Below are 12,642 nucleotides of genomic sequence, written 5' to 3' on the forward strand. Positions count from 1 at the left end.
AGGTATTTTGTTGTGAGACATAGTTGTCTTAATCTCTACGCTATGTCTTACTCTGTATCCTGTGCACTTAGCATAGTATCTAGCTTGTAGCAGATGTCAATAAGAGGTTTTCCATTAATGAATCAATGAAGAAATAACCTTTAGAATATATATTGTTAGCCTCAAATACGTTTTTATTTCCCACTTTTGAGCCTTTCATTTTAATGTCTGTTCTCAGAAAACACCTGTTTGTACTTCAGTTCTAAATGTTTACTTTGGAGCAAGTAAATTAACTTGCATACTCTCCTCCAACCAATTTCTTCAGAGTTAAATTGCTTCCTTTAGCTGAAGAAAAAGAACACTTTAGTACACAAATATTTTGAGCCTTAAAATAATTTTTTTATTTTTGAAATGTGAAATATCATTAACAAATTAAAATAAAGATAATCATGACCATTAGCAGTTTTACTCTAATTAGATATTTATTACATTTGCCTATATTGAAGAATTACAGCTATCTTCTGATCATTCTTCATTTCATTTTCAATCAAAGCTTGAATCTTAAAAGAGCCATTAAAATGCCATCATTTTATTTTTTGGGGCCAATTTGTAAACATCATGACTCATACTAAGAAGTTTTCTGCTTTGTTTATGAAAGTCAGACTCCAGTGAGAATGTTTACCTTGCCAGTAAGCTACCATTCTTGGCTGGAAATTAGCACTCTCTTCATTTTCTCTTTAATTATCTATGTTACTTTGCCAGCCATTTTGGTATATGGAAAGGAGAAAATGGTTGATACCAAGATGAATCATACAAGACAGCTGCTTTCAAAAGCCTCCTCATATGGAAAAGTAAGAAATAGGGAGTTTAAAGGAATGCCTGTATAGCTGTGTTTATAAATATATTTTTTTTTGACAGGCAGAGTGGATAGTGAGAGAGAGATACAGAGAGAAAGGTCTTCCTTTTTGCCATGGGTTCACCCTCCAATGGCTGCTGCAGCCGGCGCATCTCACTGATCCGAAGCCAGGAGCCAGGTGCTTCTCCTGGTCTCCCATGCAGATGCAGGGTCCAAGGACTTGGGCCATCCTCCACTGCCTTCCCGGGCCATAGCAGGGAGCTGTCCTGGAAGAGGGGCAACCAGGATAGAATCCAGCGCCCTGACCGGGACTAGAACCCAGTGTGCCGGCGCTGCAAGGTGGAGGATTAGCCTGTTAAGCCACGGTGCCAGCCGTTTATAAATATTAACAGTGGCTAACAGTTACCAAGCTTTACTATGTGGCAAGCACAGTTCACAGTTTTATATTTTCACAAACACCCCATTTCATCAAAGCCAAAGACATGATTATAAGACAAATCATTGGGGCCGGTGCTGTGGCACAGTGGGTTAAAGCCCGGGACGCTGGTTCTAGTCTGGCTGCTCCACTTCTGATCCAGCTCTCTGCTATGGCCTGGGAAACTAGTGGAAGATGGCTCCAGATCTTGGGCCCATGTGCCCATGTGGGAGACCTGGAAGAAGCTCCTGGCTCCTGGCTTTGGATCGGCTCAGCTCTGGCCATTGTGGCCATCTGGGGGGTGGACCAGCAGATGCAAGACCTTTCTCTCTGTCTCTACCTCTCTCTGTAACTCTTTCAAATAAATAAAATAAATCTTCAAAAAATAACTTTATTATAATAGCAGTAAGAAATAAAAAGATATTTCTGAGGCTGGCGCTGTGGCATCGCATGTAAACCTGCCTCCTGCAGTGCTAGCATCCCTATATGGGTGCCAGTTCAAGTCCTGATTGCTCCACTTCTGATCCAGCTCTCTGCTATAGCCTGAGAAAGCAGTGGAAGATGGCCCAGGTCTTTGTGCCTCTGCACCCTCATGGGAGACCCAGAAGATGCTCTAGGCTCCTGGTTTCGGGTTGGCCCAACTCCAGCCTTTGCAGCTATTTGGGGTGTGAACCAGCAGATGGAAAAACCTCTCTCTTGCTGTCTCTGCCTCTGCCTCTCTGTAACTCATGACTTTCAAATAAATAAATAAATATCTTTTAAAAAGAAAGATATTTCTTAAAAATAACTTGCTCTTGATTGTAACATGCATTCCAAATATCAAAGTTGTTAATATGTGAAAAAAAAATTGAGAATTAGGATTTAAGAAATTAACTTTTAAGCCTCTCAACAACTCTCCAAGTAATGTAACTTATGGTTTCAATTTTATTTGCAAGTATACTAGCATGTTCAGAGATATTAAGCAACTTGCCCAAAATTGCACAACGAGTAAATTAATAGATGAAAGGATATTAAACACACCTCAGTCTGATTGCAAATGCCAGGTGGGTAGCTTCTATTTCAGAGAATTCTTGGATTCTGTTTTAAGGCACTTATGACCTTCTATATTTTTTTGTTCCTGATGTTGTCTCATTTAAAATTGAAGAATACTGGATACTCCACTGATTCTTAAGAGCTTTTGAGAATTTTCTTGAGATGATAAGACAAATTTAAAGAGTAAAAACCATACATATTTTGAAAATCATTAGCATGAACATTATTTAAAATGGTTATAGTAATAACAGAAGTTGGTAAATTATACCTAAGTCAGCCATGAGATATTTTTAATCCATATTGCATATACATGTAAATGTAGTAGTCCCAACTAAATGATAGAGGCTGGAAATAAATCTTAATTAACTTTTACCGTAAGTGTAGACAACTGCTGTCTTATTCCTTAGAGAGAAAATTAGCAGTTACAGTAGAAACTATTCATTAAAGTATCCATCAAAGGTCTCTTTTTTGAGGTTTATAAAAAGAAATAGGAACCTTTCTGTATAAGATGTTGAAAATTAATTCTAGCATAAAATGAAGCATTGCAAATTATCTTTGTGAAGAACCTAAATGATTATCCCAAAGTAAGAAACTTCATATTGCAGTCTTAAGGAACAAGCAACACAAAGTAGCAAGCATCACGATCTATTTTTTTTAAAAAGCTAATGAGTTAAGAAATAATAACCATGTGCTACATTGTTTTTTTCTTTTCCTTTTTTTTTTTTTTAACAGGCAAAGTTAGACAGACAGAGAGAGAGAGAGAGAGAGAGAGAGAGAGAGAGAAAGGTCTTTCTTTACGTTGGTTCAGCCCCCAAATGGCCGCTATGGCAGGTACACTGCGCCGATCCGAAGCCAGGAGCCAGGTGCTTCCTCTTGGTCTCCCATGCGGGTGCAGGGCCCAAGCACTTGGGCCTTCCTCTGCTGCCCTCCCGGGCCACAGCAGAGAGCTGGACTGGAAGAGGAGCAACCGGGACAGAATCTGGCATCCCGACCGACTAGAACCTGGGGTGCCGGCGCCGCAGGCAGAGGATTAGCCTAGTGAGCCACAGCCTTGGCCTACATTGTTTTTTTCTATATGAAATGAATTACATATAAGAATAAATGGTGGCCGGCGCCTTGGCTCAATAGGCTAATCCTCCGCCTGTGACGCCAGCACCCTGGGTTCTGGTCCCAGTCGGGGTGCCAGATTCTATGCCGGTTGCACCTCTTCCAGTCCTGCTCTCTGCTGTGGCCCGGGAGTGCAGTGGAGGATGGCCCAAGTCCTTGGGTCCTGCACCCCATGGGAGAACAGGAGAAGCACCTGGCTCCTGGCTTCAGATCAGCGCGATGCGCCGGCCACAGCACACCAGCCGCAGCAGCCATTGGAGGGTGAACCAACAGTAAAAGGAAGACCTTTCTCTCTGTCTCTCTCTCTCACTGTCCTCTCTGCCTGTCAAAAAAAAAAAAAAAGAATAAATGGTAGTTAAATGTACTGGGGGCCAACTTCATAGTCCTAGATACCAGAGAATTCATCTGTGGAAATTCAACCAAACAGAATTAGAAATGTCAAACAGAAAAGATCTCATTAAGATAATTCTTCCAGAAATGAATAAAAAAATCTATCCCTGATGTTCATATCTTTACTGTAGTAAGATGAATTGGACAGAGCTAAAAAGTGAAATATATTGTTTTTCAAAGTGTGACACTATAAACACTGACATCAAGATCCAGGTCAATAGTGTGCTTATTAAATAGGCAGATATTTTTACCCCCTTATCAGATGTACTTGGGTAGAGCCCATGAAACCATATTTTAAGCAAGTACCTATACATGACCATGATTATGAGCTATATTTGAGAACCATTGTTTTAGTACTTGAATCTTCCCCACCTATGACTTTGGACTGAAGACAGAAATGAGCCAATCACTAGGGACTTCTTCCACAAAGTATCAGAAGTTAAATGTTTCACTCACTAGATAACTTATGAAGCAGTGTAGGAAGAGTATGAAGGACATGTGAGCTCTTGTATTTCAGTGCACTGTAATTCTTACAATGTAAAGACCTTTTCAATATGATAAGATGGAAGTTACAATTTATGAAATCAAATGGGGTTACAGACAAAGTAGACAAAAAGTAGGAAGAGAAAGGGACAAAGTAGGAAGAGAAAGGGACAAAGAAAAGTCATTTCAAAGAGAAAGAAATTGTAGAATTCAGTGGCAAATGAAACAATAGTTAAACAGCATGGGGATGTGGCAAGCATTTGGCACAGCAGTTAGGATACCACATCCAGTGGTGTGCCTGCATCCAGTGTCACAGTGCCTGGTTTGAGTCTTGACTCCTCTATTTCATATCCAGCTTCCTAAGAATGTACGCTCTGGGAGCCAGCAGGAGATGGCTGAAGTGCTTCAGTTCCTGCCACTTACATGGGAAGTACGGATTGAGTTCCTGGCTCCCAGCTTCAACCTGGTCCAGACCTGGCGGTTGTGGGCATTTAGAGAGTGAACCAGTAGATGGAAGATCTTTGTCTGTTTCCCTGCCTTTTAATACAATGAAAATAAATGAAACTGTTTTTCCAAGGCCAAATGTATATTTTAAAAAATAGTGAAAAAAAGAAAAGTAGAATCCTTTGGATTTTGAATCTGAGTAGCAGACAATAGTGAAGCATTAACATGGCAGCAGGATGTGAAATCATTCTGAAAACAATTGAGAATACAGATGTGGAAGAGAGAAGCTTTTATAGCTGGCTTTTTATTACCGCATTTATAAAGACATTGGTTTGAATTTTGTTACTGAGTTTATTTGTGAATAGATTTAACCAAATTGTGATCTAATTAACAATTATTTTTTATTACAGCAATTGTTTAACTGTCAAGCTCTACGAAAACTAAGTATTCCTGATAACGACCTTTCAAATCTACCAACCACAATTGCTAGCTTAGTTAATCTTAAAGAACTCGACATCAGTAAAAATGGTAAGGTACTCATTATATCTCTAAATATTTTTAATTTTTTTTGGAAATAAGCTTTAATTTTTTTCTTAGCAAATGATATAAAATGACTTTCTCTTTGATTTTGTTTCAAATGTAAGTTGATTTTGGTGAAAAGTTAAATCCTAAATTATATGAGACTTTTCAAAAAGCTAATGGAAAATGTATATTTTGAAAAACCTACATGTGTATGTCAAAAAATTTTGCCCCAAAATAAGCTTATCTTTTAATTCCAGTTTCCCAAGAGCCTCTTGAAGTCCTTTCATAAAAACAGAAAAGCCTCTCTCCCCTCTGATAATGTGGCTAAGTCCCTCAGGCCTTATTTCCATCCATGTTCAGCTAAGTGACCCGTCTTTTCTGGAATATTTTACAAATTTTTTAGTGCTTATTCTCCAAATTCTCAGAGGTTTTCAAAATCCCACCTGCTCAACAAGGCCTACCTTTACAGCCTGTTTGAAATGAGACTCAGTTCTTTTTTTCTGGGTTCTATTGTCTCCTAGCATTAACTGTCTACAAAATTAAATAATTTATTGAATGACTATGGTTAATGTGTGTCTTTTCTTGACCCAGAACTCAAAGTCCAACATATGATGGCAGTGATTTTTTGGTTTCGGTCACTGATATATGCCAAAAATCGAGACTAGTGCCTGGTACTCACAAATAAGCGACATTCAGTGATATCTACATATTTCTGGCCAAATTTGTGTATGTGATATTTTGTTGATAATGAAGCTGATGTTAATATTTATGTTGGTGGTATTTTACTTTGCGTGGTTGTTGAAGTGACAGTTCTTCAGAAAATATGCTGCAGGTTCATTTATGCATTAATCATTTCCTTCTGAATGATTTCATCTCGACATTTTATTAGTATAAAGCCAAGATCAGTCACCAAGTGTTATATCTAGTGTTATATTTATTGAGGATATAAACCACGGTCCCTCTATCATTAAGATAACCAGTTAAATTGTGTGTGTGTATGTTTGTGTGTGTGTAGGCAAAAGGGCATTGCTTTGGTTATTCCCATCAGTACACTTAGTGCCTAGGGGTCAGGCCTGCTCTCATGAAACTTACATTCTAGTGGATGATTTAGACATTAAACAAACAGCTGTAGTTGTGTAAATAAACAATTGTGTGTGATGATGCATTCAAAGTGAAGAAAGTACATGTGAGAAAGATGCTATCTAGATTATGTGATTAGGGGAGGTTTCCCTGGGAAATGATAACCAAAACTAGATAGGATCCCTTGAAGTTAGGTAAGATTGGCTTGACTGGAGGTAGATAAGGACCTGTTTTGTTAAAGACAATTGAAAAGTCTCTTGGTCACTTGTAAGTATAAAATCCTTAAGAAATTTGATGACAAATCTCAGGAGTCTTTTTTCTTCATTCTGCCAGAACACCTCTCCTCATATGACTAAATTACTTGTTCCCTTGTCACCCTCAGATTTTTGCTCAAATTTACTCTAAATAAATCCTTCCAGGAGCATCCTATTTAAAAGTAAGACACTATTGTTTATGTGCTAGAAACACATTCTATTCCTCTTTCCTATTATTTGTTTATGAGAAACTGATATACCATGCATTTACATTATTTGTATATGATATGGATTGTAGAGCTCAATTAACATTTACTGAATGAACTCATAAATTAAGGGCATTCTAGAGCATGGAAAGCTTATTGAAATGTGCCAGTGTGAATTGTTAGTGATTTTCTTAAAATCTGTAAAAGGCATTGAGAAGTTGACATTATCCACAGAGAGATAAGATTAATATACATAAATAATCAGGGAATCCCATAAACACAGTGAAACATTATGTGATATAAATTGCAATTATAAATTCTTAGAGAATAGAAATATTAATTAGGACCTCTGTACTACTCGAGAAGTGACCAAATAAAGAATATAACTAGAATATTTCTAAGAAACAGTAACAACTGAATAAAGGGTAGCACTTCATTTGTAGGAGACAGTAGGAGTATAAACAAGGAACGTAAACATCTTTCTACATCAGTTTGACTTACCACATGGAGGGTTTTCTGAAAGATAATACTGAAAGAACCATATGAAGATGTTAGCTTTAGTAACTAGACTTAGATCCGTTTAAGGTGACTTTGGATCTATCATCATTTACTTTTATGGATTAGTTTTTCTGTATTTTAATAATTATTACCACTACTCATATATTTATATACATTCATACATGAAATTCTATTTTTCACATTACAGCATCTAATAAATATCATATGGCCAAATCCCGCATGCCTTGGCTTTCAGATAGGACTAGCTCAATAATCCCAGTAAATAAAAATCCATCTCATTTTTAAAGAGAATCAGAAAATAGTTTATCAGCAAGTGTAAACATGAACTCCAGAGAAATATGATAATTTATAAGCACATAATTATTCTCGGTAGCTTTCTTGCATTCAAGGAATTTTTGCTATTAGTGAATGAATCCCCAGTTACAAGTCTTCAACACAGAAATACGCCTGTGAGCACGCTCTGAAGTCCTTGCAATGTTAATTTAGAGGCTTTTATTTATGCTCATGATTCCTTATATTCTAGAATTATTTATGCAGAAAGACATTCAAGAGATAGAGAACCACTCAGCAACACTAGTGCAGTCTAAAGGCTTGATGAGTATGGTGATCTATCAGCCATTGCTAGAAGTTATAGAAGCAGTAAAAATTTTTATCACATCAGCCCTTTCAGAAAATCATACATAAAAAAAAACTGTCACTGAATTTTGTGACAGAGACTTAGTTACTTAAGTAGCATAAAACATCCTTTGGGAATCTGTCAAGTGAAGAAAGAGCAGACAGAAATAAATGCAGCATCAGCACCACAAGTGACAAGGTTGGAGAAGCCCCAGTGGAAAAGAGCAGCATGAGAGAACACAGCAGTATTGATATTTAGGGACAGAACCTAGAATGATTATTTTGAGAAAGAGATTCACACACATACTGGTCAATCTAGTAAGAAGCATGCCTGAAACAAGCTTGCAGTAGGTGTCTGATCCCATAATAAAAGTAATGTACACCAAGGCTGAGTTTAAATCAGATCTGAGTTGTCCATGTGGTCTCCAATCTTCCTTTCTTTCATGTCTAATTCTTCTGCTTGTCATCGATTTGACATTTTTTTCCTCTGCATTATTCAAAAATACTTTTTTGTATGAAACTCTTAGGTTAAGTGAGCTACTATGTTTTCACAATTTGAGTGAATAACTTTCATCTACATCCTTAACCACATGTCAGCCAGCCATCTTCCTTCTATTTTACCTTCAGGTAATGCCAGATTAACATTCCCATTTGCACTGGGGTGGTTCTTTGTAACCCTAGGCACTGTACTCTTCACCATCCCAAAGACTCCTTTCTCCCTACTTCTTTTTCTTAAAATGTTGTTATTTTATTTAAAATGTAGAGCAACAGAGAGAAAATGAGAGTGTCAGAGAAAGAGATAGAGGCAGATTTTCCATCCACCAGTTTACTCCCCAAATGGCTATAACACCCAGGTCGTAAGCCATGATGAAGCCAGGAGCCAGAAACTCCATTCTGGTCTACCATATAAGTGGCAGGGGCTGCAAGTATTTGGGTCATTATCCACTGCTTTCCCAGGTACTTCAGCAGGGAGCTGGATCAGGAGTGGATGAGCCAGGATTTGAACCAGTTCTCTGACATAGGAGGCTGGTAACACAAGTGGATGCTTAAATCCATTGTGCCACAATACTAGCCCCTTCTCCCTACTTCTGTATCCCATCAGCCAGACATAGCCTTTTCCACCTTTAAAAAATATATTTCAGATATCATTTATTCCTGACACTGTACATACAAAGAGAAGTAATTGATGCTTCTTCTTGATGCATTTTTATGTTGAAATTTTTGAAATTATCTTTTTAAGATTTATTTTATTTGAAATGTAGAATTACAGAGAGAGGGAGAGACACAGAGAGGAAGAGATCTTCAATGTACTGGTTGATTCCCCAAATGGCCACAACAAGGAACTCTAGCCAGGTCTCCCATGTAGGTGGCAAAAGCCCAAACACTTGAACCATCTTCCAGTGCTGTCCCAAGTGCGTTAGCAGGGAGCTGGGTCAGAAGTGGGGCAGCCAGGACTTTAACCAGCACTCATATGAGATGTAAATAATGCAAGTACTAGCTTAACCCACTGCACCACAATGTCGGCTCCAAAATTTGTACTTTTAAACCAAATTTTATATATGTGACTGGATTGTAATATCCTTGAAATTAAGGACTATCTTATTCATTTTTCTGTTTGCAGCTATTAGACCAGTATCCTGCATACATGATAGGTGCTCAATAAATGGCATGTAATTAAGCATTATCTAGAAGAATTCTTTATATAAAAATAATTATTTATTTATAATACAGACCCAACATAGGAAAGGAGCCCCACCTATTACATTGGAAACCCACTGAATGTTTTAACTGAGTGCTGGAAAAGATAGATACAAACTGTAATAAATAATGACTAATCACTTAAAGAATTTCTAACTTACCATATAGTAATATTATATCTAATCTCCTTGTTATTTGGGATAATTTTCCACTACATGACAAACATGGATGGACCACTCTGCTGAGCTTCAGACCCATGTAGCCGACTGTATGCTGGGTATCGCTACAGTATTTCTTTTTTTCTTTTTTTTTTTTTTTTTGGACAGGCAGAGTGGACATTGAGAGAGAGACAGAGAGAAAGGTCTTCCTTTTGCCGTTGGTTCACCCTCCAATGGCCGCTGCGGCCGGCGCATTGTGCTGATCCAAAGCCAGGAGCCAGGTGCTTCTCCTGGTCTCCTATGCAGACGCAGGGCCCAAGGACTTGGGCCCTCCTCCACTGCCTTCCCGGGCCATAGCAGAGAGCTGGCCTGGAAGAGGGGCCACCGGGATAGAATCTGGCGCCCCAACCGGGACTAGAACCCGGTGTGCTGGTGCCGCTAGGTGGAGGATTAGCCTGTTAAGCCATGGTGCTGGCCTCACAATGGCATATTTTTTGTAAACCTCTGCCATATCTGTGTTTTCTCATTTGTATTTCTAACATTGTTTAATTGTGCAGTCCCTCTTATATTCTTATTAGCCTCGCTAGAAGTTTTTCTATACTTATTTATTTTATTTATTTATTTTTATGATTTTTAATATAAGGTGAACAAATTTCATGTAGTTCATATATAAGTATTTATGATCATAGTGATATTTCCCACTCTACCCTCCCCCTTCCTTTCTTATTCTTTCTTCTAATTTTTACAATGATCTACTTTCAGTTTATTTTATAATCATACAATTAACCCTACACTAAATAAAGAATTAAACACATAGTGAGAAGGAAAAAACACTGTTCCACAATAGTGGAGACAAGGACTGTAAATGATAATTGGTTCTCAAAATGTCAATTTCTCTCATTTACATTACATTTTTTGTACCATATTCATTACCACAGATCAGGAGAAATATATGGTTTTTGTCTTCTTGGGACTGGCTTATTTATATAATATTTTATATAATACCATTTTGGCTTCTTGGTCTCTTCTAGTGTTTGGTTGGTTCGTTGGTTTTATTTTACATTTCCTTAATTTCTACTTTTCTTCTTTGCTTTTGCAGCTATTGTATAATTCCCCATCTACTTTCATAGGTTTTACTCAGTTGCTTTTAGTTTCTATTATACTTGAGTCCTTTTAGTCAAATATTATTTTATTGAAATATTTTGGAAACTACATCGCCTGGATGATACTGATTTCTCTTTTATTCCTTTTCACCTTGTAGCCACATATATGGTCAGTTTTCAAAATATTCTTTGTTGCTTATGATAAAAATACACATTCTCTGCTGGGCATAAACTAGGGTTCTAATAGTGTTATACACTATTTTCCAATATATTGTAAGCTTCTCTGGGACAAATACACATTTTCATTATTTTAAATACTTAGAATATAAAAATATCAGTACTTGAAATATGTACTAACTTGGACTATTCAAATCACCTAATAAACCATAGAGCAACATACTGAAAAATGAGTGTTCAACTTCCTGTATTTGATAGAGATAATCTTCTTTCTCCTAAAAATAAGAAATGACTATTAATCTTGTTATATCTAAAGTAATTTCATTCTGTTTTGTTAAATGTGGTTATCTAACTAGAGAGTAATATATATATATATATATATATATATATATAAACATATATATATCTTTATGCTGCATAAAAATCATCTCCTTTTCTTAACTCTCTTTATTACCTTATTACATGTAGTAATTTGTGAGTAAATGCATCTCTTTTTGGGCCAATGGTTTTTTCTTATCCATCATTCTATCATATTAATTCAATAATAAAGTAAAAATACTTTGTGTATCAGAGATAAAAATGAATTTCATATTTCAGTCTGAATAGTCATGCCTATTTGTAGAGTTAATACATAGTCATAAAGGAGTAAATTATTTTATATGGTAAGTGAATGATAAGATAATGAATGATAAGGTTTAGTTAGGCAGTGACCCCATTTCTAGTCATATTATTGATTTGTCATAGTTTCATGTAAGCTATGATACTATAATTTAAGGACTTTAATGAAAATGAATTAATTTGAAAGCTTTTCTTAATTCTGCTGCAATTGATGTTTTTTCTCTCATCTTCTAAGACTTATTTCTATACATGAATGCATTTGAACAGCATCACAGTTGGCATAATCACTATTGTTAGATATAATGAAAGCCAATCAACATTGAAGGCATTATAATGTCTTTACTGACTTGCCAAATATTATTCCCCTTCTCCCTCTCTCTCCTCCCCTCCCCCTCCCCCAAATGCATACAAAATACTGAAGACAAATCATATCCTCTGCTTATAAGGAAGTGAGGAGGTTTTTCTCTCTCATACATACTAGAGAAAGAAGATAGGAGTAGCCAGTTGAATGATAAAAATATCTTTAAACATTTGAGCATATTAAGAGAACAGAGACTCTGGTAGTGAATATATGATATACTTATGGTTGGGTCTATTATGGTATGCTTTCTGTGGGTTGCAGAGAAAATGTTATTATGCAGTTGCTCTCAATAAACAATGAATATGTTTGGTGTTTGGCAAAGCATTCAACCAGTTATTTAGTGTAAAACTCATTATTTTGCCTATTAAATGTCACATATTCTAAAAATCACTAACTCTGCCCTCACTTTAAAGACAAGCTTCCCTTTCTATAAAATCTACTTCTTCTTAAGGCTATAGTGTTAAAGTAAATAGGATTTATTTCCTCTGTTTCTGTTACAAAAAAACAACCAAACAAATAAGCAACAAAATAGAAAATTATGGCAACACAAACTGAGTCTCTTTTCCTGCCACCTTCTCATCCTAATACAAGGGATTTTAACTCTTTCTAATGTATTCATCAGGAC

General features: G+C 36.6%; 1 protein-coding gene across 1 annotated transcript in view; it reads left to right on the top strand.

Annotated features, from left to right (window-relative positions):
• LRRC7 (leucine rich repeat containing 7) overlaps window positions 1–12,642 on the top strand; it is a 594,815-nt gene that overhangs the window by 238,033 nt on the left and 344,140 nt on the right. The window contains exon 4 of the mRNA XM_062193395.1: window positions 5,117–5,234. Coding sequence (XP_062049379.1) covers window positions 5,117–5,234 — 118 coding nt within the window. The remainder of the gene's footprint in view (window positions 1–5,116; window positions 5,235–12,642) is intronic.

Source organism: Lepus europaeus, chromosome 5 (assembly GCF_033115175.1).
Source record: "Lepus europaeus isolate LE1 chromosome 5, mLepTim1.pri, whole genome shotgun sequence".
In the NCBI taxonomy this organism is placed as follows: Eukaryota; Metazoa; Chordata; class Mammalia; order Lagomorpha; family Leporidae; genus Lepus; species Lepus europaeus.